Below are 24,221 nucleotides of genomic sequence, written 5' to 3'. Positions count from 1 at the left end.
GAAATAAAAAGAAAAATGCTGAGAAAAGTCTGAAGACTAAAAGGTTTACTTAAGTGGTTAATTTACTCTCAGCATGGTGTTTTCCTTTTTCATAAGCTAAAGTTTTTGTAAATTGCTTTAATAAAATTGTGATAAGATAAAAATTACCAAAAAGCAGGAAACAATACATGCACACATGCAAACATACATTTTTGGTGAAAATCACTATATTTCCACAGTCAGAAATTTTTAAATTTTATTGGTCATTCAGAATGAAGATGGTAAAAATAAAATAAAACAAATTAATTTTATAATGAGGTAAAGATTCAAACTGAGCACAGTAAGGAATAAGTCTTTCTTGCCCCAACCAGGTCCTCTAGTCCTTCAATTATTATTGTTACTAACTATCATCACCAATGTCTTAGAAATCCTTCCAGAGATATGCAAAGCATCTACACACAAGAAGATTATTTTGGATAGCAAGATGAACATGGGAAAATAATTTTTTTTTCACTCTACGATTAGATCTTTTTTTTGGGTTTCATGGAAGGAAGTGAAGAAAATCAGTTGAAGAATAAAGAGAATGGGAATTTAAACCATAAAATCAGAGACTATAAGTAAGGAATTGGATTGTGTGCTGCAATTGACAAGCATCTCACCTATGAAGTGAAATTGAGAAGGGGAGGAATGAAGGATGGAAGCCAAGCAAAGTCTGTATCTAGGATGAGAGTGGCAACAGAGGGGAGGGTGTGGCATAGCAAATGTGAGGACATGCCAACAAATAGGGTCTTAGTTGGTATGAAATGAGCAGGTAACAAAGAAAGGCTGGAACCCAGCATAGCAACCATGGCTCACATGCAATACAGAAGGAAACTGCAACACCAACAAGGATCACCATCTCCTTGGTGCATCCTACCTCATAGCTGCGCCTATCCTGGGAGGTCAGTTCAAAGCAGGATTCTTTCTTGGAATCTCTTCGCAGGTGGGAGGCCATCCGTACACTGTAGCCCTTAATGAGGAAGGTCCCTTTGGGCTGCTTGCCTGCAAGACAGGAAAGCTCCCTGTATCCCTAGAGAGATGCAACTGCCAAGGGAAGGCATCTTCTCTGGTATGTAAAATAAAAGCACAGAAACAGCTGTTACATCCCTGAGGAACCACAATAGTTAAGGAAAGGTTATTAGAGAAGCTTAAGAAGAGGCTACTGCGACAGTAAGGCAGATATCACTGCCAAGCTAGGGAAATGCAACGTGAAAGGTTATTTTGCCAAAAGAGTACAACAGAGACAGAGAATTTATTAGAATGTTAAGAGATCTATAATAACAGAAAGAAGGAATTATTACAGCGGGGAGAGTGAGGCTGTAAATGTGAGGCTCTTGAAGGCTATTATAGAGCTGAAACATTATTATCAGGGCCAGCAGAGCTCACATTTGAGGGGAGGGACAGCAGCACAGGGGGGCATTATAAGGTCCCGGAATCGCCTCCCATGCCCTATGTAGCATTTGGGCTAAACTTCTCTCCCCCTTCCCTGCTGGTCAGGTGGGAATTTATGCTAGAGGGAGAATGATTAAAACTCAGTATTTTATCCTCCTTGTAAGAGGTCAACCTGGGAAGTGGCAGAATAATGTTGAGTATTATTAGATGACGAAGAAGGAGATAAAAAGAAAAGGACCCTAAGTGAAGAGAGACTATTCTGCTTGTCATTACTTAAAAAAATGTTAGAAACAGAAAAAGAGGAGGTGGCTCTCAAGAATTTTGTGTCCTCATTGTGTGGGTCAGGCAGAACACACAGAGGACAAGAACCACAGTGTCTGGGATGCTTTGAGCTCTATATCATGTGAAATGAATTGCTTAATAAATGCTTTTTGATGATGATAATGATGACAAGGATGGCAGTGTGATGACAATATTCAAAAAGAAAGAAGAAGAAAAAAGACTCTGTCCTCACCTGGTTGAGCTAAAAGAAATACACAAACACGATTCTTACTAAGAAAATGTCATGGGCACAATAAGAAATAACTGGCGAGAAGGGAGCCATGGAACAGTGCTTTTTGACACCAGAATCTTTTTTGTTAAAGTATCTCTCCTTGTTCTAACTGGCCACTAAAATGTTTTGTTGTTTCTTTGGTCACCAGATTTTATTTCACCCTAATGGCAAAATGGCCAATAAAAGCCTCTGAGTCTCTTGCTCTCCCCGCTCCTCTCTCACTGTATGGGAGATTCTGAATGAACAGATGTGACACACCTGGTTTTATATCTAGATATGCCAACCACTTACTTAAATGCAAAAGAAATGATGAACATATTTACAGTGAGAAGTGTCATATTAGTTTGAAGGTTTAAAATAAGAAAGGAACAACTGGCTGGATTGTATGCCTATAATTTAGAGGAGAAATTGTGGTTGCTGGGTTTGAGAGTGGGCTGGGGGTTGGAAGGACACAGAGGACTTGTAGCTCAGTTTACAAACTATGTTGTTATCCTTTCCAAACAGGATTTTAGCCTTTGTCCCTAGATGGGAAAGGTTCTGAGGAATCTAGGATGGTGAAAGGTAGGCAAAGGTCTGTGATAACTACTGTAGGCAGGGAGGCAGTGTGAGACAATTGCTTGGGCAAATCTTAAGGATTTCAAGTCACTTAGCAAAGCTGCAGTATTTATTTATTTATTTATTTATTTATTTATTTATTTTTGGTCAAGACAGAGTCTCGCTCTGTTACCCAGGGTGGAGTGCAGTGGCGTGATCTTGGCTCACCACAACCTCCACCTCCTGGGTTCAAGCAATTCTCCTGCCTCTGCCTACAGGCACGCGCCACCATGCCTGGCTAATTTTTGTATTTTTAGTAGTAGAGACGGGGTTTCACTATGTTGGCCAGGTTGGTCTTGAACTCCTGACCTCATGATCTGCCTGCCTTGGCCTCCCAAAGTGCTGGGATTACAGGCGTGAGCCACTGCGCCTGGCCCAAAGCTGCAGTTCTTTCCACTACCTTAGTGCCACAGGTGCAGGAAGTACAAGGGCAACTGGGTGGGTGTCTGATTATTCCCTGTATTGGATATTCAGGCACTGGGAGAGGACTAAGTTTGAGGAATGAGAAACAGAAAATGATTGCAAGGAAAAAGAAGAGTCTACTCAATCTGTATCGCTGGCCTCTGTACAAAGGTGCACAGCATAAGGAAAGTCCCAAGAAGAATTGATGCTTTTTAAACTCTGTCTGCCTCTTGCTTCTTAGAATTACTCCTGGGGCAGTCCAACTCTGTAGAAGAGTATCCCCTATTTGAAAGTTTGCATTCATCTATAATAATAATTTTTAGCTTGTCTTTATTTGTAATTGCCTCCAATTGTGCTTATATCCTTTATTTCTTTTTATAAACCAATCAATTACGTTAAATATGGATGGGAGGTCTTCTAGGGTTAGCTCGTGAGTGTTGACTTGATTAAGTCAGTGGTGGCTCATTAAGAAACTATCTCTGGCCTGAGTCAACACTTCACTGCTACTGTCATCTGGCTGAAGGGCATGCCTTGAGTACAGCAACTATTTGGGTCTCAATATTCCATGGCTGTAGGAATGTCCACTGGACTACTTACTTCCTAGCAGTCATTAGGATAAAGCAGGGAGCATGCCCTTAGGGGGTTCTATTTCTGGGCCATTGTTTAAGTTCTTTAAGTCTTTCTCAGAATTAACTTATTTCAATTTTTAGCTGTGGTACTGATGCCTGTAAAGAGTTTGAAGTTCTTTTTATTTTTTTTAAACCAAAACATTCAACTTTGATAATGTGTTGTTAATCATAATAAAAGATAACCCTTTGATGTGCTGACCACACTCTTAGTGTTTAAAGGTGAAATAATTTCTAAATTGGGTTCTGCTTTTTCAGTGATGGGCAAGGTATTATTTGCCCATGCCTATTTCCTTCCTAAGCATGTCCCTTTATGGGTGTTAGTTAAGGACTGCTCTCTTGAGCTCTAAGTGCTTGAGAATTTACAAAGTGTTTGCGTCCAGGAGTGAGATGCTGCTGTGTAAATGAAGAACACTTACTCTTCTCATTAGCATAGTAGTAGAAGAGACCTCTGCTGACAACACACCATCGCTTCTGCCACTCCGATCCAAAGAAACTATGATCTAAACAGAACAGCAGTAGGGGACATAAATTCAGGTAACTACCATCACTGAAGAGTCTGTAAAATCCAACAACATACAGACCAGTGTGTTATTGTTTTATTTCCCAGGTTAATGGACTGTAAAACCCTCCTTTTCACTCCCACAGGTTATCCCATATTGACTTAGGGTCCAGGGGACTAGCTTAGTTAAAGGTCCAAGTTCTAAACAGGGTTGCCTGCTCTGTGCCCCCACAGCTATCTTTTTATCTAGACTACTTTATATCTTTCGGGTTCTAATCTCATCCTGTACATTTTCAAATTCTCCATTATATCTTTATGTGTTGCCTTTGACAAAGCAAAATGATTCTCCAGGCCATGGCCATGAAAGAGTCTTTGGCTTGTCTGAAATTTGAAAGTAGACTGCTTCACATGTGATATAAAAACTATACAGTGGGAGCACACTGAAAGATGAGGACAAGAACACCATTCATTGATTCAACAAGTTTTATCAAGCACCTGTCACATACCAGAGGCATTGGGGATAGAGAGGTGAGCAGGACATAACCATCCCTATCTTGGTGAAGCTTACGGTCTGCTCAAGGCTGGGACATCTCTCTTTAGCCTACACTCAAACACCAGACTCTTTTCCTTTCCTTGCTTTGCTTTTGCCTTGTATCCGCCTAGAACAGTACCGGGCACAGAGAAGGCATCCAATGTGTTAGCCTTCTTTTTCCTCACTTCCCTTCCCTTCCTGGAATGTTCTGAAATCTGCGGGTCTGACCAATACCTTTGCTTTTCTTCTCCAAGTATCCTTGCTTGATTACGTTATCAAGTTCTTGAGCTCCTTTTACGATGTCTTCCATTCCTAAAAGGACCAATGGCAAAATGCTTTATTGAAACCTGGCAAAATTTTCATTTATTTAGGCTACTTTAGATAATTCACATTAATAACAGAGTACAAAAAGGGCAATTGCTTAAACACAGTACAAAATAAAACAATTTCTATATGATTGGAGGGAAAAGTAAATTTTCTTGCTTTTTCTTTTTTTTTGAGACAGAGTCTTGGTCTGTCACCTAGGCTGGAGTGCAATGGCGCTGTCTCAGCTCCCTGCAACCTCCGCCTCCCAGGTTCAAGCCATTCTCCTGTCTCAGCCTCCCAGGTAGCTGAGACTGCAGGCATGCACCACTATACCTGGCTAATGTTTTTTGTATTTTTAGTAGAGATGGGGTTTCACCATGCTGGCCAGGCTGGTCTTGAACTCCTGACCTCAAGTGATCCGCTCGCCTTGGCCTCCCAAAATGCTGGGATTACGGAAGTTAGCCACCACACCCAGCCAATTTTCTTTCTTTTCAATTATAACTAATGCTAAAATTGCTTAAAACTATCTAAATATACATTAATTTGTAGTAAGGTGAGGTAGCCTAAATATGTACTGATGGGCAGGAAAAGGACCCCAGAAAATTAAGAATTTTTTTTTTTTTTTGAGACAGAGTCTGTCTCTGTCACCCAGGCTGGAGTGCAGTGGTGTGATCTTGGCTCACTGCAAGCTCTGCCTCCTGGGTTCATGCCATTCTCCTGCCTCAGCCTCCCGAGTAGGTGAGACTACAGGCACCCACCACCACGCCGGGCTAATTTTTTTTTTGTATTTTTAGTAGAGATGGGGTTTCACCATGTTAGCCAGGATGGTCTCGATCTCCTGACCGCGTGATCCACCCACCTTGGCCTCCCAAAGTGCTGGGATTACAGGTGTGAGCCACTGCGCCCAGCCAAAATTAAGAATTTTTTTGTGGATGTAAGTTCCAAGTTGGATAAACCTCATTGGGATAATCAAAAGTCAAATGAATAGCTACCAGCACAGACAGCTTTAATGAGTAATAGGCTCCACCATAAACGTAGTCACCTAAGAGGGAGCAATAAACACACACTCAATTTTTTTTCTCTTAACAGATAGCCACCTCTGTAAACATAAATTTTTTTAAGTTCATAGAAGAAGGGCTATGCAAGCTGAACCTAGCAATAACTGCCAAATCCTGATTTCTTAAAAGTCTGAGAAAGAGGCCGGGCCCAGTGGCTCACGCCTGTAATCCCAGCACTTTGGGGGGCCGAGGCAGGCAAATCACGAGGTCAGGAGTTCGAGACCAGCCTGGCCAACATGGTGAAACCTCGTCTCTACTAAGGATACAAAAAATTAGCCCGGCGTGGTGGCACACACCTGTAATCCCAGCTACTCGGGAGGCTGAGGCACAAGAATAGCTTGAATGCGGGAGGCAGAAGTTGCAGTGAGCCGAGATCCTACCGTTGCACTCCAGCATGGGCGACAGGGTGAGACTTTGTCTCAAAACAAAACAAACAAAAAAAAGTATGAGAAAGAATCTAAGAACTGTAAAAGTCTTCACAAATAATACCCTGAAATTTACATCAGCCTTTAATTGTATGCTGCTAACATTCTTGGCTTTCAATTAGCCTCGTTAGGTACAAATTTATTGAGAAGTCAAGATCCTAATCCATCTTCCTCCACTGGGGTTTATACTTACTTCACAGAAGGGAGGGACAAAGGATAGAGACAAAGAAGGAATTTACTTCTCAAAAAATAAAATGAAAGAAGAATGAAAAAAAAGCCTCTTTTAAGAACACACTCTACATTTCTTAATTAGGCAAAATGAAGGTAATTGGGCTAGCGGTATTTTAACATTTACTCTTTTTAGTCCCAGAACCCAAATCTCTTTTGGATTGTCTTAAATAATTTGTGAAGCAAACCAAATACAATACAAAGTAAGGCACAACTATATATGAATCAACTGGGCCGCCTATAGAGTATCTTGAGAGTTATGGTTGAAATAACTTTTTTTCAAACAATTGTTTTTTGAACATTTCCTATAATAACATGTATTCAGTGGTGGCTATGAGCTGGCACTTTGCTCAGTGCTTTTCCTACTTTTTGTTTTAAAATAACATCTACAACAATTTAAAATGCAATCAAAATTACAAACTTTGCTTTAAAGTTGTTTCAAGCTTAGTTATAAAAAGGTAGGTCAGAAGAGCCTCTTTTTCTGTTTTTAAGTGTGTCTGTGTGCCTGATTTTCTATCCAATTGGTCCTTATTGTTAACCTCCTTGTTCATGGACTACTTTTATTTGTGTGTTTCACAGTTAGCAAACTATGTGGTTGCCATAAATCCTTTTAATCCATCTCAGGGTGCATGTGTGAGATGAACAGCAGCAAAGGAAAGTTCATTTTTCTAGGGTTCTTTCATTTCTCCTACCCCTCTGAAAACACCCTCCAAGGAAAAAGTAGCAGATTCTACTGAGAGAGAGGCATTGAGTGGGGTGAGGACCAGTTATAGAAGAGAAGCCTCTCTGAAGTGCTGTCAAAAAATTGCTCCTGGGGAGGCCAGGTGTGGTGGCACAAACCTGTAGTCCTAGCTACTTGGGAGGCTGAGGTAGGAGGATCCCTTGAGTCCAGGAGTTCAAGGCTGCAGTGAGCTGTGATTGAACTACTTCACTACAGCCTGGGTGACAGAGCGAGACCCTGCCTCTTAAAAAAAAAATTGCTCCTTGGAGTCCTAAAAATTAAATGAAAGACATAGGGAGATGAGGAAAACACGATCCCATAAGCTGGGAGTTTCCGTCTCTTCTTTCCACAGGTTTTTTTTTTCTTTTCTTTTTAAAGGTCTTGTTAAACTTAGATACACAGCTCTTTGTTAAAGATGCCAAGAGTCTGAATCATAAAAGACATGTTAAACGTTCTATTAGAATTCAAACCTCCTTTTTTTAATGCAAATTTAAATGCCATTTTATGGAACATCTATAATTATGAAAATGGGAAGACATTGCCTCGTGTGCAGGGAGAGTCTGTGAGTATGAATATTACATTAATGTGCCCACACCAGCTCACTGATCCTGCTGGCAGGAGCATAAAAAATGCTTGAGTGAAACTTTTATTTAGCTGTTAAGACTCCAGGCCCCAGCGGGGTGACAGAGACAGCCCCTGTGAGTTGCCATCAGAGAGAGAGCTTGAATTGAATTACCCAGGGGGGAGGAAGTAGTGATGAGCACTGCTTCGCTTATTTAATTTCATTTACTTTCAGTACATTATCAGCATGAGGTTTTTCTCTCCCCACCAATTGAAACCCAAGAATGCCACCACCAAGAAAACAAAGACATAATGCAGCAGAAATGTAACTCCAAGTCACTAATTCTAGGAGACAAGGGACAGCACCATCACCACCTTCTCTCCCCAAGATTCAAACTCAGTTTGCTAAAATTGGGTGCCGAAGGAGTTGTTGAATTTTTTCTCTTGGTCATTCACTAACAAGATTCTGAAAAGGAATATAGCTGGAAATAGCTTTGTATATGCTGTGTTTTTGCGTATAGTCAATAAGATGTGTTATGTTGCTTTCTTTCTTTCTTTTTTTTTTTTTTTTTTTGAGACAGTCTCACTCTTGTGGCCCAGGCTGGAGTGTAATGGTGCGATCTCAGCTCACTGCAACCTCCACCTCCCAGGTTCAAGCGATTCTCCTGCTCCAGCCTCCCGAGTAGCTGGGATTACAGGCATGCACCACCATGCCTGAATAATTTTTTGTATTTTTAGTAGAGATGGGGTTTCTCCATGTTGGTCAGGCTGGTCTCAAACTCCTGACCTCAGGGGATCCAGCCGCCTCAGCCTCCCAAAGTGCTGGAATTACAGCTGTGAGCCACCGCACCTGGCCTATGTTGCTTTCTTATTCATTAGACAGAACCTGTATTGAGGAATTCTCTTGCCTGGTTTCCCTTATGGGCAGTGGGAAAAAATGGGATTATAGGCTAAGTTTAGAATGTCTATGGAAAAAAAACTAGGAAATGAGGTCAGATCAGTCTTTAGTCTACTGTCTTCTGTGTACAAGGTACTGTGTGGTGAGTCCAATAACAGAGTTGTTCTCAATGTAGTTGACTCTGAGCTCAATCTCATTAGCTCCATGATCTATCTGACAAATCCAAACAACCAACATGGGAATCTGCAGTGGCATGCAAGGTACCTCCTCTTTCAGTATCAGCGCAGGGTCCTACTGACCAAGAACTAGTGATCCTGAGGATGCACAGTGTTAGCCATGCCATGGGGTGATGAGGCAGGAATCTTGTATGCCTGAATCCACACCTACTGGTAAATGAACAGATCTGCAGAGAACTACTTAATGCATAATAGAAAGTATGTAAAATATGCTTTAAAGGATGGTTATAAAAACAGGAAGAAGTTGCAAACAATTGTATAAGTTGCTATTTTAAGGCAAACAATTTATATTTAAGTATACAATTAAAAAAAGAAGCTTTTTATTCATTACTTGAGAAAAGATATCACCACCGTCATGAAAAGATAAAAATGATTTTGATTTATTAGAATAGATGGCCCTCTTGGCTAAGTCTAAAGGTGTATTACATTATATCAGCACGAAACAGAATTACATTAGTGTCATAATCTCTCTCTACCACTACACTTAACTAAACCTCTCAGAACAGCCCGTATAAAGAAAAGATTCACTTAGCTGAAGGATATGGGGCCATAAAGATAAGATCAACAGAGAAGTATGTTACCCAGAAGTGATGGCCACCCAACTTTCATGGCAGATGAAGATGAAAGAAATTCTCAGATATCTTTCTCTTCATCTAGATTCCTTTAAACCCTTATATCTCACCCACATCAAAAAAAGCAATAAAAAACGACAGAATAGGATTCCATCTCTCAATGCTAAACATGACTCTTTAGTCAGCTATGCACAGCAACAACAATGGGGACCCTTTGGAGTGTGATACATTTCCATAAGGCAGTCAATAAAAAAGACACGAGAGCTTATGTGAGTCACGGCCTATTTAACCAGCTGTGTTCTAGCCCACTGAGAAAAGAGAATTGGAGAAATTAGTTGGCAACACCAGAGCACAAGGCTAATAGCACAGGAGGCCACACAATTTCCACGCAAAAAGGCTGCAGCCCCTGCAGAACAAACCAGGTGCCCACTAACTTTCATTATAGGCAGCTGGCTTGGTCTCTTGCTAAATCATCCTGAAAGGAAAATAAATAGTTTTTTAAAAAACATCTTTTGTTCAAATTGTCCCCCTGTTAAGTTATGGACTTCTCCCATCCTCCCTCTTCCTTTTAATTCAAGTTCTTTTCAACTGTTTAAAAGAGGGACCTAACCAACTTGAGCCTAGAGACTAATAGCTAACAGGGGTGAATTTCAGACAGGGTGAAGTTTAGCAGGTTCCTTCATTAAAGTACTCATGTAAAAAACCTGGGGATTGGGTGTATGAGATTGGAGAAAATTTAACATTTGAAGGCTGGGAATGGTCAAATTCTACCTGCAATTCCAATGCAGTCACAGATGGCTGGTGTGTGTGCATCTGCAGACATGTACACAAACACACGCTTTAAAATGCCTCAAATGTACCGAGGTGAGGAGGGTATTGCAGATAGGTTGGGGAGTGGGTAGTTTTCTCTTGTCTGGTGATTGTGGATTTCAAATCTGTTCATGAACCTCTCTTTTGTGCATTTGATTTCTGTGGCCTTCTTTAATAAGTTCATTACTGCTTTTCCTTAGCTTCTTACTTTTCTGGGTTACTTTTTTGCCTTCTTCTCAATTTTCAGGAACCAGTCAATAAATGATAGTGTGTAGTGTCTGGCAGGAAGTGTTCATCTTCCGATGCTAACAAGGAAGTTGGTTTCAATGACTATTCCTTGATTAGTCCCTTGAACAGGCGTATATAATTCTTTAACTTCTGTGGTTCCATTTGATATCCACCTGAGTTTACATTTATACCACACATTTTTCTTGCATTGTGTTTCACTCATAAAGGAATTTAGCTCAACATATGAGAGGTGAAAAATTCTAAAACATTGGTAATAGATTTAGCATTTAAAAGTTTCAAAGATATAGAAAGCACTCAAACAGATGGCTTTAAACTAACTGAATGAAACTGTTCATGGAGAAATAAATTGGACAACAGATGAAAGGAAGGGAATGAACACAACGTACTTAATCAAGTTCTTCAACAAGCTGTGATGTAAGAAGCTAGGAAACAAAACATGAGCAACTGGAGCTAGACTAAAGGACCCCAGAAAATGGTAGAAATGACACATTTGTAGTTAGCAAACCAACACAGAAGACAACTTTCACGAGACCTCAATAGATGCATGTTGCCCTTCCAATTTTTGAAGGTCTTTTAAAAATACCAGTGAATCCAGGTTATAGGAACCCAGGTTACAGAAATCTGTGGAGAAAATCCTGTTATACTGAAGACAAAAAACCTCTGAGGTTCTAGGTCAGTAGTACGAAGAAAAAAAACAGATAATAAACAAAATAATTAAAATGAATATGCTTTAACAAAAATGGCCCCCCAAAGCCCTAACCAGTTTTAAATTCATCAGCATTGTATCAAGCATTTTTACATCTAAGTCCCACAACATCCCTATGAGGCATGTTTTATTATCATCCCCACTTTACAGACTAGGAAACTGAGGTGTAATGAAATGACATAATTTGCTGAAGGTTGCTCAGTTGGAACAGCCCATGCTCCTTCCAATACTCTGAGCTTCAGACATGCACAGAAGTGGATGAGGAAAGATTGGGTCTTCCTATCTCACTCCCCCACAAAAAGAGACCCTGTTTTTTGGAAGGAGAAACAGGTATGATGTGTGGTTATTCTAACTCCTGGTGTCAAAAAATTATTTTAGTATCTATATTTCTTATTTACTTTTTTATGAGTAAAATGAGCAGGTTTTATTTTATTTTTATGTTTTACAGCTTTTATTTTAGAATCGGGGGTACACATGTAGGTTTGTTACAAAGGTATATTGTGTGATGCTGAGGTTTGGAGTATGAATGAATCTGTCACCCAGGTAGTGAGCACAGTACCCAATAATTGTTTTTCAACCCTTGCTTCCCTCCCTACCTCCTTGTGTATTTACCCAGTGTGTACTGTTGCCATATTTATGTCCATGTGTACCCAATGTGTAGCTCCCACTTATAAGTGAGAAAATGCCATATTATGTTTTCTGTTTCTGCGTTAGTTCAAAAACATGGAATGCTTCACAAATTTGCATGTCATCTTTGCACAGGGGCCATGCTAATCTTCTCTGTATCATTCCAATTTTAGTATATATGCTGCCAAAGTGAGCACTCTTACTTTTAAATGTACTAACTGATTAATCTTTGGAATTGCCTCCTAGGGCAGATCTATGTGAAATCTAAGAGGTCAACAGAGATATAGAGCAAAATACAAGAAAGTCTCAGAATGCAATAGAAGGATGCATGAGTTAAGTACCTATAAGAGGGCACAGCCAGAAGCTCTAAAAAAATGCTGCTTGGGGCTGGGCGTGGTGGCCCACGCCTGTAATCCCAGCACTTTGGGAGGCTGAGGTGGGCAGATCACAAGGTCGGGAGTTTAAGACCACCCTGGCCAGCATGGTGAAACTCCATCTTTACTAAAAATACAAAAAATTAGCTGGGCATGGTGGTGCACACCTGTAATCCCAGCTACTTGGGAGGCTGAGGCAGGAGAATTGCTTGAACCCAGGAGGCGGATGTTGCAGTGAGCCGAGATCGCGCCCCTGCACTCCAGTCTGGGTGATAGAGCAAGACTCCACTCGACAACAACAAAAAATGCTGATGGGTCACCAAGGTTCGTAAGACCTCTTCTGATGCAAGGATGATCATCTAGAAAAAAGAAACCCTGTTCCAGTGTAGGGCTCATGCAGAAATCTTGGACATGATTTGCTTACTCTTGAAGGAAGAGGTTTGGGTTTGAAAAGGAAGAAGATTTTTCCCAGCACTTTGGGAGGCTGAGGCAGGCAGATCACTAGAGGCCAGGAGTTTGAGACCAGCCTGGCCACCATGGCGAAACTCTGTCTCTACTAAAAATACAAAAATTAGTCAGGCATGGTGGTATGTGCCTGTAGTCCCAGGTACTTGGAAGCTTGAGGCAGGAGGACTGCTTGAGCCTGGGAGGCAGAGGTTGCAGTGAGCTGAGAGCGCACCAGCCTAGGTGACAGAACAAGACTCAAAACAAAACAAAAAACAAACAAAAAACCAAACCAAAACAAAACAAAAGGATTTTAAAGACAAATATCCAAATTGGTTTCTTTTCATAAAGTATTCCCTCAGTAATGCCAAGCCACAAGGTAACTTACAGAAACCATGAGTATTCATGCAGGATGAAGAACCCTCTCATTCCTACAAAGGGGCAACACATGCTAATTGTCTAGGAGACCTGTGGTCTTGCAAGATGCTCTCTTCCACATCTGCACTTTCAGTGGGATTTTACTTATAAGAAATGAAAGTGTTAGGAAAAAGCCCTTCTAACTCCAAGCATGGTAACTTCAATGCACTAACGATAGCATCTAAATAAATGGTAATAATCAATACTTTCTGGTAGGGGTCAGGAGTTCATCTTAAAGAATGACTAACTATAATAATCCATTGCTTCTCAATCATGAAACATTGGTGTACTTTGATCAGTTAAAGGACAGAGATTTTGAATAATTTACTTTTAGAATAAGAATGGGTTTTAAGTTTTTCTATAACAATACCATTCACTGCATTCTGATATACTTTCTTACAGGGAAAAGTCAATAAAAAATAACTTATAGCTTATCCTATGTATGCTACAGCCTATAGTGATGAAATGAATCTGATGTACTATCATAATTGTGGCATCATGAATTCCCATAGTGCTTTATTTACTTGAAAAAAATTGTGTTCCTTCAAAACCATGAGTGTTCTGTGGTGGTGAGTTAAACATATGTGTCTTTTGATTTTATCAATAACACATATCTGTAACCCAACATCCTCAGCTTCATTTTTATCCTAAGAATCCATCCTTAATATAGAACCAAAAAGACCTGAAGTCTCTTTAACAGCTAAGCCACAGTAAGTGGCAACAGAGCAAAGTGGGAATCCAGATACAAATTAAGGCAGCAATCCTTCAAATGGTCTCATGGTTCTAAAAAGGAGGAGAGGATTTTAAAATGCCGAATTGTCTTTTTACAAACCTTGCAGGATCGATGTATTCCCCCTGAGTCAGATCACCATTATACATGCATCACTTGAGAGCCTATCTTTAAAAACGAATGATGAAGTGTCATTTTCAGATCTGTTTATTTACTATGCCACTGGACTGTGATAAGAACACAGAGAAAAGGAAATAAAAAGAAAAGAGCCTTGCCTGGGTTTGGAATCACTTTTTAACTGGTTCACCAAACTGTGGCCGGAAGTCATCTTTCTAAAACACAGATCATGTCACATTCCTGCTTAAATCCTGTAATGGTTTTTTATTACCTACAGGATGAAACTCAAACTCTCCAGCATACAAAAACTTTTAAGTAGTTGGTGTCTTCCTACCTTCCAGTTTCATTTTCTCCCAACTTTGTCACCTCCCAGTACTCCAGCAACAGTAAGGAACAGACTCTGTCCTATGGAACATGCCATGCACTTTACACTGCCAGGTGTCTGTGTATTCTGTTTTTCCTGTTTGGAACTTCCTCTCTCTACACCCAGCTGCCGAGTTGGGAGTGCTCCTTCAATTCAAACGTCACATCCTCTTTGAATCTTTGATTCCACCATGTAAAATTATATACTCCCTCTTCTGTGCTTCTACAGCATTTTCTAGAACATTTTTATAGCACAGTCTTGGCTCCCAGGGACCCTAAATCTTTTCCTCAATGTGCTCCATTCTTGCCACTTTGCTTGGGTTTCCGTAAGACCTTAGTAACAATGTAAAGGCTGCTATAATCCTTGAAAAAGCAAATAGAAAAAGGGCTATTCCTGGGAAAAGAACTGTAGTTGTGGACCTGGGTACAAGGCAATAGGGAGGAGGGTAAAAATAGATCTTGCAGTCATAGGAAAAGAGATGACACCATGGAAGAAATTAAGTGAACAGAATGTTATAGTGCCTGGATTAAAATGGGGAAACAAAGAAGTTGCATATTAGATTCTTCTTTGGTGCATATAGCTGTGCACGTAGGGGGATGGGCCAGGGTTTGCATGGCAATTGTCTGGGTAAGAAGAGTAAGAATTAGATTGAGGAGGAAGGCCGGTGCGGTGGCTCAAGCCTGTAATCCCAGCACTTTGGGAGGCTGAGGTGGGCAGATCACAAGGTCAGGAGTTTGAGACCAGCCTGGCCAATATGGTGAAACTCTGTCTCTACTAAAAAAAAAATACAAAAATAATTAGCTGGGTGTGGTGGTGCACACCTGTAATCCCAGCTACTCGGCAGGCTGAGGCAGGAGAATTGCTTGAACCCTGGAGGTGGAGGTTGCGGTGAGCCGAGATCATGCCACTGCACTCCAGCCTGGGCGACAGAGGGAGACTCTGTTTAAAAAAAAAATGAATTAAACGGAGGAGGAAGTGGAACATACATGTGAATAGCTGAGCTCCATCACAAGATTGGGCCATTCTTTCTTTCTTTTTTTTTTTTTTTTTAAGTTGGAGTTTCACTCTTGTTGCCCAGGCTGGGGTGCAATGGTGCAATTCCGGCTCACTGCAACCTCCGCCTCCCAGGTTCAAGCGATTCTCCTGCCTCAGCCTCCCGAGTAGCTGGGATTACAGGTGCCCACCACCATGCCCAGCTAATTTTTGTATTTTTAGTGGAGACAGGGTTTCACCATGTTGATAATTAGTTCTTGAACTCCTGACCTCAGGTGATCCAGCCACCTCAGGCTCCCAAAGTGCTGAGATTACAGGCATGAGCTACCATGCCCGGCCCTGGGCCATTCTTTAATTAGTTGTTGAACTGATGTGGAATTAAGAAGGATCTTTCCCTTAAATATACACAATACACTGTAAGGAGTGTGATACTAATTATTTAATTTCTGGAAGCCTAAAGAAAAGCTGCCAGTGGGAAATCTGGTCCCTTTCATAGAGGGCAGTGCAATTCATTATTTGTATACTTGTTTCTCTTTTTATCCCCAGGGGCCTCGTACACACAGTAGGTACCCAATAATGTTTGTTAAACTGAACTGAAACCACTTCTAGCCTAATAGGACTTGTGATCTAGGAATGCAATATGGAAGTGAATATTTGTTAGTCAAACCATTTTCACTTAAGTCACAAACAGTAATTTTTGTTCTACTTTAATCTTAGGGTTGGTATCGTATAAAACAAGAAAGTAAGAAGAGGCAAGGAAAGGAGGATTTTGCCAAGACAACAAGGAGGAAGTGGGGGTGCAGAAGTTAACTCGTATGACAGCGCTGAGAATGAAAGAAAGAGGACCAAAAAGGATTTTGGAGAAAAAATTAGAATAAAATGCCATGAACCTCAACTGGAGAGAAATAAATTTCTCTCTCTCTCTCTTTTTTCCTTCCTTCCTTCCTTCCTTCCTTCCTTCCTTCCTTCCTTCCTTCCTTCCTTCCTTCCTTCTCTCCTCCCTCTCTCCCTCCGTCTCTCTCTCTTCCTTGCTTCTTTCCCTCCCTTTTTCCTTCTTTCCTCTCTCTCTCTTTCTTTTTTGAGACAGGGTCTTGCTCTGACACCCAGGCTGAAGTGCAGTGGTGCAATCACGGCTCACTGCAGCCTCCATCTCCTGGGTTCAAGCAACCCTCCTGCCCTCAGCCTCCCAAGTAGCTTAGACTACTTGGTGTGCACTGCCACACTTGGCTAATTTATTTCTTATTTTTGGTAGAGACAGGGTCTCATTATGTTGCCCAGGCTGGTCTTGAACTCCTGGTCTCGAACTCCTGGTCTCACGTAATCTTTCCACCTCAGCCTCCCAAAGTGCTGGGATTATAGATGTGAACTACCACGCCTGGCCAAGAAATAAATTTCTGAGTCCCATGTTACAGCCTGACTGGCACACCAATTCTGTTTGCCTTGGACCTTATCTGTCTCCAGAACAGGGTTCAGAAGAAGCAATAAACAGGCAAAAGACTGTGCCAAATGAGTAACTGATTACTCTTTAGGAAATAGCTATTGATAGCAACTTCTGAGCTATAGACTTTGAGTGGCTGAGAATTTGGTCACTGGTAGTGTTTCCTCAGTCTTGTTCTTTTATTTCTCTCCTGGAGAAATGGCATTTTCCTTTTGGGCTTTTACGTATACATTGGTTTGCATCCTGTGAGCAAACAACTTATGTGTGTCTGAGCATTTAATACTGTTAATGGTGAAGGCTACATGGAGATTAGTGTGACAGACTCCTGACATCTCTATTTTAGTTACTATCCAAAGCAAAAGATTTAAGGAGGAATCAAATGATAATAATTTTGCCTCCTCTATGTCTCCCTAGTAAAAGACATTCGGATATCATCAGAGTACTGCACTGAGAAAACTTTAAAAGCAAACACAGCAGAAAATACAAAAGAAGACTCAGGAACTAATTATCATGATTCTCTGGGGGTATTTCAGGGTGGGTGATCTAATGAGAACTCTCACACCCCATCAGGAAGAACTTGATGGGAAAGCAGTGATCTTAGCAATGTGGCTTTGACCTGGTATGTATTATCTCCTGGTCAAAGGGCCACTCCCAACCCAGACCTCACCCTCAGACAGTGCCATGTGTGTCTCTGTGCAGCAGTATGGGCTCAGAGACAGAAAAATGATGTTGGCTGTGATAAGTTACCTTTAAGGCAAAAATCACCCTGCCTTAAAAAAGAAGTTACAAATTCTAGATTTAAATATTTCTGGATTCTTCTGTTCCATCTGACAAAACTCAAGCAAGTTTGAAGTCAAACTTTGCAAGGAAAAAGAGTTAGGAGGGGAAAATGAGGATGATGTTTCTAAACCCAAAATTTTCCAACCAAATCACCAAGTCTGTAATTGCAAAATAAAAACACTAAATCTCAATATCTATTTGCACAGCTCATTAACTAAGGGCTCACACTCAGCAAACGGGGAAAAAAAGAAAAAGGAACAACTTCAGTACCAAATACATTTGGAAAGTTACTATAGAGACCTATATTTCCCTTGGATCTAAACTAGGCCCTGCCACATTCTGCTACACTGTGGTTGGAATGCATCTGTTTGTCTGTCTGTCTTTATTGCTTATTTAGCAAGTAGCAAATCGGGATGTGGCAAAGCATCTTTTGTCAGACCATGCGGGAGAGAGAAAGAGAACATTTCTTTCCCCACTGAGCATTATGAATGTTATGGCAGGCACTCGACCTGCTCTGCTACTGGGACAACATGATTTATAATGTGAAAAGGGAAAACTTAAATCACCAAGTAATGAAAACATTAAAGTTAATGCATCACAAGTGAGGAATTTATTACCATTAACTCCAATAAACAGTTATAAAACACTCGTCCTTTCCTGTCCGTGCACAGGGACGCAGACACTGGACTTCATTAAGCTCAACTTTCTTTTCTTCTTCACTAGACCAGTCATGTGTGTTTGAACCAACCACCATTTATTGTTAAGTGGACTGGCTCATTTTCCAGGACTGTAGAAAGCTGAAGGCACATCCATTATGCTTCACGGCACTTGGTATAGACGGATGAAATAGCAAAGTTTAGAAGACATGCAGCTCGGTATTGCTATATAAGTTTATTTAAAAGTCTCTAAAATGTATGTCTGACAAAAGCAGAGTAGCTCTTCCGAGCAGCCTTTCTCACAGGCAGGTATATAAGTAATAATGCCTGGTGAGGAGGGTGGCATATTGGATGCCAATGCACATCAGGTGCGTTTAACTGAATAATTTTGGAATCCTGAGATGGAAACCCATTTCCTTCTAACATTTTTCTCTGTCACAAGGGCAGAGAAGTTTATTACCTTAAGGTTGTTCCTGAACAAAAGAGGCTGCACATATTGGATGGCTAAGGTAGATTGGTTCCAGATTCATTTGTTTTCAAGGAAAAAAAGAACTAAAGTGTCTTTTTGAAAAGCCACTTCTAATTGTGGAATTGCCTGGGTGTTACAAAGCACATAGGAGAGGCAGCATGAAATTCAGGCTTTCCTGACCAAATAATTACAACAGTAACATGATAATAGTAATACTTTACATTTGGATAACACTTTATTTAGTGTTTATAAAATGCTTTCATGTATGACACCTCCTTAATTCTGATCTCCTTCATTCAGACAGAAAGATCTCACCAGTCTAGCCTTCAGAAGCTGAAACAGGCTCACACAGTTGGGAAGAAGAAGAACCAAGATATAAACTTAGATTTTTTTCTTTTTTTTGTTTTGAGACAGAGTTTCACTCTTGTTGCCCAAGCTGGAGTGCAATGGCGTGATCTCAGCTGGAGTGCAATGGCGCGATCTGAGCACCTCCCGAGCTCAAACGATTCTCCTGCCTCAGCCTCCTGAGTAAGCTGCATTATAGGCATGTGCCACCATACTTGGCTAATTTTTTTTTTTTTTTTTGTATTTTTAGTAGAGACGGGGTTTCACCATGCTGGCCAGGCTGGTCTCAAACTCCTGACCGTAGGTGATTCCCCCGCCTCTGCCTCTCAAAGTGCTGGGATTACAGGCGTGAGCCACCGTGCCCGGCTAAAACCTAAGCTCCAAATCCAGTTTTTTTCCCTTTTGTTTTGGCTACACCATGCTACACATTTTATCTAATGTATGTTATGGTCCTAACTATAAAGTCAAGATGAAGAATGCTTTAATTCTATATTTCTCAGCCCAAATTTCATGATTTTTAGGAACCCCATTCTGCTAAGAATGGTTACAGTAATATACTACTAAATGGAGCCATTATGCCTGGGAGTTGTCCAGGATATTCAGCCTTAAAATGGGATCTGATCTTTGGCATTACCATAAAAGAGACAGATACCTGGGCTGTATGAGTTTCACAGGGATGTTTAGCCCCAGACATTGAGTGGGACTGCTGGACTTCTATGGGTCAAACTGTGTAGAGCACATGAAAGGAGGAACAAGAATAGCTCTGATGCAGACTCTGAGCAGCACATCCCACATTACCAAAGCTAAGAGTTCCATAAGACCAACTACTAAAATGCTGCATGATTTAAGATGGTAGAAATACTTGTCAAGGAAATCCATCCTTCCTTCCTTCCTTCCTTCCTTCCTTCCTTCCTTCCTTCCTTCCTTCCTTCCTTCCTTCCTTCTTTCTTTCTTTTTTTTTTTTCTTTTTTTTTTTTTTCCTTCTTTTTTTCTTTTTTTTTTCTTTTTTTTTTTTCTTTCTTTCTTTCTTTCTCTCTTTCTCTCTCTCACTTTCTTTCTTTTTTTGAGATGGGGTCTCACTCTGTTGCCCAGGCTGAAGTGCAGTGGCTTCATCTTGGTTCACTGCAGTCTCCACCTTCCAGGCTTAAGCAATCCTCCCACCTCAGCCTCCTGAGTAGCTGAAACTACAGGCACGTGCCACCAAACTCAGCTAGTTTTTGGATTTTTTGGTAGAGACAGGGTTTAGCTATGTTGCCCAGGCTGGTCTAGAACTCCTGGGCTCAAGCAATCCACCTGCCTCAGCCTCCCAAAGTGCTGGGATTACAGGCGTGAGCTACCTCACCTGGCCAAGGAAATCTTACATAGAGCAAAAACATCAAGAAAAGGAAACCAGAAAAGATAAAAAGTATTAGAACACAGAAACAGAGGGAAGGACATTATCAAAGAAATAATAACATTTCTCAAAATGATAGGAATCTTTTGATTGAAATGGTCCTCCATACACCCAGCACATAAATGAAAAGGGACTCACATATTGGTAATCACAGTGATATTTCAGAACAGAATTCATAAAAAGAAGATCCTAAAACCTTCTGAATCAGGGGGGAGAAACAAGTCACACAAAGAATTAAGAATCAGAATGGCACTGAAATTCTCCACAGCAACAATGAAAGCTGGAAGCCAATGAAGCAAAGCTTTCCAAGTTCTAAGGGAAAATGATTTCCATTAGCATTCTCACACCCAAACTAACAGTTAAGTGTAAAAGTAGAATACAGAGGTTTTCAGACATTCAAAGTCTCAAGAAATTGACCTCCCAGGCATCCTTTCTCAGGATGCCACCACAATATGTGCTCCATCAAAATGAGGGAGTCCACCAAGAAAGAAGGTGACATTGGGTCCAGAACGTGGTGCTCTGATGAAGGAAAGGGATGAAAGGGAAGTCCCAGGATGACAGCTGTGCAGGAGGCCCGAGAGCAGCCAGCCCAGAGTGGGGAGGAGGATGGAGATCTCCAGGAGACACTAGAAGCACAAATGGAACTGATGGATCATCTGGTGTGTTTGACCATGTGGAAAATCACAATTCTGCAAAGTTTGGAAAGAATTAGGGATGGTGACTTAGAAAACTATGCAAATGAAGAAAGTCAAGGCATTTGCCAACTCTAGGAAAAACAAGAATTTTTTTTACATTTCCTGGTTTATTATAAAGGATATTACAAAGGATATAGGTAAAGAGATGCATAGGGCGAGGTATGGAGGAAGGGTTGTGTAGCTCCCATGTCCTCCCTGGCTATGCTACCCTCTAGGAATCTCCATGTGGTCAGCTATCTGGAAGCTCTATGAACCCAGTCCTCTTGGGTAAAAAATAAAGAGGTATTATTTTATATCCCTTGGTATAAAAAATAAAGAAATAAAATTTAATTACACAATTTTATAAGGGTTGACATAAATAATATTTACGTAGTTAATGTAAACACTAAATATTGATTAACTAAAAATTATGATATAACCACACTGGAAACATGAAGAATGGGGAATTGATGGCTGGGATGGAATAGGAATGCTGACTCCTCCCCTACCATAATATAAAATCAATAGATAATGTCTGAAATTGATAAACTAAAAAAATAGATGTATAATCATATTATTTAGAAGTGTGGAAAAGACACATCAGAATGGATGAAAAAGTTAATTTTTAAAAAATGGAAATGGGTTGCCTCTGGAAAGCAGAACTCCAGGGTGACTGCTTGTAGTAGTATTTGATTTAAAAAAATTTTTTTGGAAATGGGGTCTTGCTATGTGGCCGAGGCTGGATTCAAACCCCCGGCTCAAGTAATCTTCCCACTTTAGCCTCCCAAGGGACTACAGGTACACACCATTGTGCCTGGCTTTATTTGATTTTTAAGAACTATATGCATACATTATTTTGATAAAAATAAAAATAGAAAATTTTAAAAATAGTTTTTCAACTATTTCACAGCATAGCTATGTCTCCATATTTATATAATGATGTCCATTCTGAGTGGATGATTACACAAAATTCCTAAGCTTGGTATGAAGGTACGTGGCAAAGGAATCCAGAAAAGAAAGAAGAAACCAGTGTAGAATAAAGATAAACAATGCTATTAAAAACACTGGCACAGGTTGGGCATGGTGACTCACGCCTGTAATCCCAGCACTTTGGAGGCCGAGGCAGGCAGATCAGTTGAGGCCAGGAGTTCAGGACCAGGGGTTCTGGCCAACATGCAGAAACCATCTCTACTAAAAATACAAAAATTAGCTGGGTGTGGTGATGCATGCTTGTAATCCCAGCTACTCAGGAGGCTGAGGCACAAGAATTGCTTGAGCCTGGGAGGTAGAGGTTGCAGTGAGCTAAGATTGCGCCACTACACTCCAGCCTGGGCAACAGAGGAAGACTCTGTCTCAAAAAAAAAAAAAAGAAAAAAATTTACATAAAGTTATATTTGAATTAGATATTGTCTTAAGAATACTTTAATAATCTGTAGTCTTTATGTAATTTTAAGACTCACTTACAATTCTAATACTGTACTTTATACCATGCATCTAATTTGCCTAAGCTCTTCCTACATTGCAAGGGGACCCACAAAAACAGGAGGTCTCTTTCCATTGGAGAGCTGTTTTATTTCATAAGGAATAAAAGGTATGGAATCCCATTATGAAATTTGGGGTCAGAAGCCCAGGGTATAAACTTGGGTTGCAATTTACAAAGTATTATTATATTACTGGGCATGACCAGAATTTGATCAAGTACCTGTAGATCAAATCAAATCAAGAAAAATTTATCTGGAAACTTCCATGTGGGAGGTTTTGTGCCAGAGAGCACAGAATTCCTGGAATGTCCTAGAATGACTTCAGATCAGTGCAAAGACAGAGACAGCACAGACATGATTTTAATTTATAGGGTTGGAAAGGTACAAGGCTATAAAACAGGACACCTGTTGTCTTGCATTTATGTTAAAGGTTTCACCTTTTTAAAAAATAATCAGAAACACATAATCATTAGCCTTGACATAAATTATACTTTAGATTGGGAGTGGAAATCGTGTTTTCAGAATAGGAAGGGAAGGAAAAGTAAAACCAACTGCATGTAATTTTTCAAGTGGAAACAACGGCAATATGAAGATATATGGGCGTCAGACCCACTGGTAGAGGAAGGAGGCTGTGCTCTCTTACCTCTTACGATGTCACTCCTATGACCTCTACCATTTGAAATGCTTTGATTCCACCTTGCCCAAGGGACCTGTGAGCACCAGGGAAAGGGATGAAGGATGCCTATGCTTGACCTCACCTTTACATTGTCTAACGACTGAAGGTATAAATCAGCTTTCCCCTTGAAGACCCAAGTGTCGGTAGCTCATGTGAAATGCTGGAAATATTAAATGATGTCCCTGAGGGTTTTACTGTTACTCAGTTTTCTCCTGTAACTGGGAGAGCTGTTCACATGAAGGATACTCTCCCCCAGGACCTCAATTTGTGTATAAAATGAAGTATGAAACTCCAACAACTTCTTGCCAGTTTGGAAAGAAAATAAACAATTAGGGGAGGCTGCGCTTAGCCCATTGTGCTGTTTATATTTCATTTATCTCTTTGACTATTCCTGGTGAATAGTTCACACCAACAAAGGTGTGATAACACTCATTACAAATCCTTATTTCCAGGGCAATAAATCTTTGATAGTTACAAAATCTCCATAGACAATTCAATGTGTTTTTGTAATGGACAAGAACAAAAGCTCTTCCTTTTATCCTATTTAGCAGAGAGAGTGTGCTAATAATTAGAACTGAGGGGCAAGTGTCTGGATGCCAGGGTTCCATGTCTAGCTAGAACTTGGGCCTGTATCTAAATCTCCCTTCCAGATTCTTTCTGCAGAATTTACAAAATCTATGGATGCTTAAGTCTCCTAATATACCTTGATTCATTAATCCTCACCACTACCTCTATAATATGAGTAATTTTCTATAATAAGAAAAATGACCATTTTTCTCTTGATGGAGAAATTAAAGTGACTTGCTCAAGCTTGCTAGTTAATAAGTGGACAAGGCAGGAACAGAAGGAATTCT

The 24,221-nt window shown here is 40.4% G+C and overlaps 1 protein-coding gene and 1 non-coding gene across 8 annotated transcripts in view; both read right to left on the bottom strand.

The window, feature by feature from the left end:
• The window catches only part of SKAP1 (src kinase associated phosphoprotein 1), a 311,067-nt gene that overhangs the window by 50,611 nt on the left and 236,235 nt on the right, over positions 1–24,221 (bottom strand). For 6 of the 7 annotated variants that reach the window (XM_058446039.1, XM_058446040.1, XM_032163348.2 and 3 more), the window contains 3 exons: positions 4,854–4,931; positions 4,005–4,088; positions 896–1,020 (listed from right to left, as the gene is read on the bottom strand). In XM_058446039.1, the coding sequence (XP_058302022.1) occupies positions 896–1,020; positions 4,005–4,088; positions 4,854–4,931 (287 nt within the window). Of the gene's footprint in view, positions 1–895; positions 1,021–4,004; positions 4,089–4,853; positions 4,932–20,674; positions 20,724–24,221 lie in introns of those variants that run through there. The other variant, XM_058446044.1, reaches the window with a different exon arrangement.
• Positions 12,107–12,213, bottom strand: LOC116476104 (U6 spliceosomal RNA). The gene has a single exon (XR_004250156.1). It is a non-coding gene; the product is annotated as a U6 spliceosomal RNA (small nuclear RNA).

The sequence above is a fragment of the Hylobates moloch genome, unplaced genomic scaffold, assembly GCF_009828535.3.
Source record: "Hylobates moloch isolate HMO894 unplaced genomic scaffold, HMol_V3 SCAFFOLD_10, whole genome shotgun sequence".
In the NCBI taxonomy this organism is placed as follows: domain Eukaryota; kingdom Metazoa; phylum Chordata; class Mammalia; order Primates; family Hylobatidae; genus Hylobates; species Hylobates moloch.
This window is presented reverse-complemented; position numbering and strand designations above follow the sequence as displayed.